Source organism: Crocuta crocuta, unplaced genomic scaffold (genome assembly GCF_008692635.1).
Source record: "Crocuta crocuta isolate KB4526 unplaced genomic scaffold, BGI_CrCroc_1.0 scaffold70, whole genome shotgun sequence".
In the NCBI taxonomy this organism is placed as follows: domain Eukaryota; kingdom Metazoa; phylum Chordata; class Mammalia; order Carnivora; family Hyaenidae; genus Crocuta; species Crocuta crocuta.
In genome coordinates this window covers 8,361,250-8,365,977 of record NW_027528417.1, presented here as the reverse complement: position 1 = coordinate 8,365,977, position 4,728 = coordinate 8,361,250, and the positions used below count along the sequence as shown (strand labels likewise).

General features: G+C 54.3%; 1 protein-coding gene across 1 annotated transcript in view; it reads right to left on the bottom strand.

The window, feature by feature from the left end:
- The window catches only part of TMEM44 (transmembrane protein 44), a 38,514-nt gene that overhangs the window by 27,884 nt on the left and 5,902 nt on the right, over window positions 1-4,728 (bottom strand). Inside the window, exons 3-5 of the mRNA XM_077754509.1 lie at window positions 3,622-3,730; window positions 2,083-2,327; window positions 815-908 (exon numbers count right to left, since the gene is read on the bottom strand). Of these exons, the coding sequence (XP_077610635.1) occupies window positions 815-908; window positions 2,083-2,327; window positions 3,622-3,730 (448 nt within the window). The remainder of the gene's footprint in view (window positions 1-814; window positions 909-2,082; window positions 2,328-3,621; window positions 3,731-4,728) is intronic.

Genomic DNA, 4,728 nt, shown 5'->3' with positions numbered 1-4,728 from the left:
ACGGCCGGCGCTCTTCTCCTTCCTCAGTGCTCTCAAAGCATGTGATCCTCACATGTGTCTGTCCACAGAGTTGCCTCTGTGAGGCTGGAAAGCCTCAAGGGCCGGCAGTTTCTAAAATCTCCACAGAGCCTGGCCCAGAGCTCAACCGGCACAGCTAGGGTTGTGCCAGGGCCTGAAACTGTGAGCAAAAAACGGAGCATGGTCTCGGAAATCTCCTTAAAATATGAAGCAGAGAGTCCTGTGGAAATTCTAGGAGGACCATGCCTCCTCTGGGCAGCGCTGAGCAGCTCGGGGCTCTTACATCACCCCACCGACGCGAGCACCCCCGGGCACCCTGAGGCCCTTTCTCGGGAATGCCCAGTCCCACAAACTCGGGGTGACCCATCCTATCTCAGGAACTTCCAGCCCTCACTCTGCCTGAGGGGGTCTGTGCCCCTTCCTGGCATCCATTTCTGGAAGGTACGGGCTGTGTTTGGCCACCCCAGGCTCAAAGACTGAGAGATCACTGTTCATCCCCACAGCCGTGCACACCCACCCTCCTGGCCTTCGCCCATGCTGTTCTTTTCACCCGGAATACCCTTCCTTGCGGTCCCTGAATCAACGTCACATCCTTCCCTCTGGCTGCCCACGGTGTGCACGTAGCTCCTCGCAAGCAGCGTTAATGACCGTTCAGGGCCCCGTCTCTCTGATCTGGACGCGGCCTCCGAGCTCATTCACGAGTCTGTGGTTGGCAGGGGCCCAGCTGAGGCACGACAGGGGGTAGGCGCTTGGCGCGCTGAGGAATGAAGGCAGGAACAGATGGCCAAACACTCACCCAAATTAGACTTCAACTTGGAGCCGCAGACTGGGAAGAGGATGAACACAAAGTTCAGCAGGTCAACAGCTGCTAAGTAGGCGCCAGTGAACACCTGGGGGCAAAGGAAATAGAGTCTTGGGGTTCAAACACGCTCCAGCATCCACAGCACCCCTCATCCCGGACCTCATCTCCCTGCCACGGAAGCCGCCTGCCAACCCCAGGAAAGGCTGGTTAGCACCTCTATTTGCCTGACGGGGAGACGGGCGCTTCAACGAGCAATCCCTTATGCGGAGGGAGAACCCAGCCCTCCATTTCCCATGCCGCACTCTTTCCGGTGCACAGTTAGTCTCTGCTGTGTGACTTTGACCCAACCACGGAACTTCTCTGGGCCTCAGTTTCCTCGTCTGTAGACCAGGGATAGAAACGCTGCCTCCCTCTGTGCTAAGCAGATTGCATGAAGCACTACCTGGAGAGTGCTTAGTCTAGCACCTGCAGGAAAGCCCTCAATGCCAAGGACACAATGAAGGACGTAATAAACATCGGCTCTTATTCTTGGACTCGGGCTGGGCACCACTGTGTCCCACCAGCCCATGAGAATGGGCGCCCAACATGAAAGGTGGTCTGTTTGTGAGACAACACTGTTCGAAGCAGGGTCTAGAACTCCCAGCCGTGTGTCCCGGCCACGAAGCTGCCTTCTTCCGTGTCTACCTGGGCGGCACGGGCCCCATGAGGTGACTGCAGGACATATTCTTGTGGGATATGCGTTTGGGGACACGCCCCATCTACACAGGTTGGAGGGCCTAGACTTCGGGAAAGCTCGAAACCATTTCTCACTTCCCCCGGAGCCTGGATGGCCACCTGGGAAAGCACTCAGCCAGCCCTGTCTGCACGGAGGCCGGGCTCCAGGCTCTAAAACAATGACCACAACAATCACAATTTACGGAGCATCTACGGTGCACCAGCTGCTGTTTTAAGGGATGGGGATGCGGTAGTAAATACAAATTTCTGTCCCTGGGGAACTGACACGCTAGCAGTTAGTTCCATGGGCAATAAACATAGTAAGTAGACTAGATGGTGCATTCGGGGGTCCGCTATGGGATGAAGGAGGCCGGCGCACCTGCGGTGCAGGGAGGGCACACATTTACACGAGACCTCTGGTTAGGCCTCACTGAGGTGACGTTTGAGTCAGGAGCGCTGGGCAGGGGCACGCAGTCAACCGGGGCACGGGCATGAGGTGAGGCTGCACCTCGATGGTGAAGCTCCTGTCACCCGGGGGCCCTCCGCACCTGGATTGTGAGCTGTCTGGCCAGAATCGCTCCGGTGGTGTCGCACAGGCTGGTCAGGAGGCAGCAAGCGGCACACAGCGCTGACTGGTCCCGTCCAGATTTCTTTGCACACCTCAGGTAGAGAAGCCTGTGGTGAAAGACGGGGGTGTGGATGGGTATGGACAGAACACGGCAGCCATGAGTGGGTTCCCAACGCGGGTGTCTGAAAAGGGCAGTTGTGACTTTGTGTCCTTGTGAGGCACTCTCTCCCCCAGATATTCAGCAGGTGGTTTTGAACTTGGTCTACAGATGGGAAAACAAAGGATCAGAGACTCCAGAACAAGCCCATGGCAGGAGCTGGACCCGCCTCTCTAATGAAGGGGAATTCCCCTCCCCCTACAAATCTGGCCAATCAAGTTCACGACCCACCACTCAGTGCTGACAAACTAGCTGTCAGGTTTCATTTTTTGAAAGGAAACATGTGGGTTATGAAAGTAACCCAATCACAGTGGTTAACTGCAGGGTACTGTTAATTGCTTAAATTAAAAAGGCAACTTGCTTCTTTTCAATTAGAGTGAAATCCTGCTAAGGACTTCGTGTGTGCAGTGGGATGGCTGGGCCTCTGCCGGCCCTTGTCCAAGTTGAGCATGTTCGTAATAATACACACAGTGAGCAAAACTCCTCGAGGATGCCAATGCATTTTGCGCTGACCTCTCTCTAGAGTCGCCCACTGCTGGCTTCTCTCCTCATTACCCGCTTCCTGCCTCGCCCCACTCCCCTGGACCAAGCACAGAAAGGCATAACAGGCCGGAAGGGGTTGGAGGTGTCTCAAAAACACTTGATCGGATCGCAGAAACCCTTTGTTCTAGATGTTTCCGTGCTACATATCTGGGCAGGGATAATTGCAGCTCTTGTTTTATTTCCTTCAGCCACAGGGTAATACTCACTCCGCATGGTTAGGACCATTTGCCTGGTTCTGAGGGTGGGCCCTTGGGAGCAGGGGATGAGGATGGAAAGCTGCTGGGTTCCTGAACATTTCCTGATCTGCCATGAGAAGCCCGGAGCTCACAGTGAGAACAGCAACCTTTAATTTTGGCCCTGGGCTTCCGACACCAATTCAAAGCCTGAGTGAAGACGCTAGATACTCTCTGAGTTGGACTCGATTATAAATAGTTTATTTCGGAGCACCTGGGTGGCTCCGTCGGTTAAGCGTTGGACTTCGGTTCAGGTCATGATCTCAGGGCTCATGAGTTCGAGCCCCCCATCGGGCTGTGTGCTGACAGCTCAGAGCCTGCTGCCTGCTCTGTCTTCCTCTCTCTCTCTGCCCCTCCCTGCCTACACTCTGTCTCTCTCCGTCTGTCAAAAAAAATAAAGGCTTAAAAAAAAAGAAGAAATACTTTATTTCAACCTTCCCATTTGAGAGTGGAGAAAAGTGAGGGCAATGGTGACTAGGTGAGTTAATGGCCCACCCTCTGGCTTCACATGTAGAGGCTTTCTCTGTACCCTTCTGTCTTCAGCCATTTCCCCAGCTCTCGGGTCAGAGATCTGGGCTGACCCTACCCCAGGCCACACACAGCTCGGAGGGCATACGTTCCCCAAGAACAAGAGGAGGCGGCTCAGTGATGGCGAAGTCCCGAAAACAGATGGGTGTGTCCAGACCTGAGGCTGGCTGAAAAAGCAGATTCGGCTCTCAGACTGGCTGGGCATTCTCTAAGGAGTTACCTAACCTCTCCCACCTTTTAGTTTCCAGGTCAGGAGACGTCTAATCCTGCTGACGTCAGCTGTGAGGACCCGTTGAGATAATGCACATAGAGGGGCTCGTTGGCGTCCATCCTCTGAACTGGACAGTTTAATCCTCACAGGTCTGTCCCTTTCTCAAAGGGTCTGGGGGTTTGGATCTTTCCATTCACCAGGGCACGTGAGTTAAACTGTTAGAACCTCCAGCTTCCTCGGAGGGTAACTGGGAGTTAATACGGTCCCTCCCTCGTGGGGTCGTGATAGGGATGACATGAGTTAATAAATGCAACACGAGGCCCACATTAAATGTTCTAAGTGTCTTTTTATTTGCATTCCAGTGATGCAAATAAAAAGTTGCCAAATCTCTGCAACGATATCAAACATCAAATAGGCAGTCTGAAGATGAGCCGGTGCCAGCCTCCCATCGGGCGCTGGTCCTTCCTCCTCTGCCAGGGAATACTTAACTTGGGCTGCACCAGCTTGGGACCAGGTGGCCGAAGACCTGGAGGTCATCTTTCACCAGACTTCATAGAACCCAGGGTTTGGTGACCACCTGGCCGCATGGGTCCAGATAGATACTGAAAAGGGCAAAGGCTGTGGCCAGAGTCAGATCACAGCCAGTCAGTCCCCCTTCCCAGATCCGAGGGCCTTGGGTAAAGGGAGACCAGAAACGCCAAGTGCCTTGTCCAAGGTCCTTGCCTTCTGCCAAAGGCTGGTGGCAGGACAGGAGCAACAATAACGGTGTTTAATGAGCACATACTAAGAGCTTTACCGGGACTCACTCATGTAATCCCCTCATCCGTCCCCTGACTTCTTATTCCCATTTAGGCGAGGAAAATGAGGCTCTGAGGTTTCATAGCTCGCCCAGCTCACACCTCCGGTCGATGGGGACAGGCTAACCACGGAACCCAGGCGTCGCAGCTGCAGTCC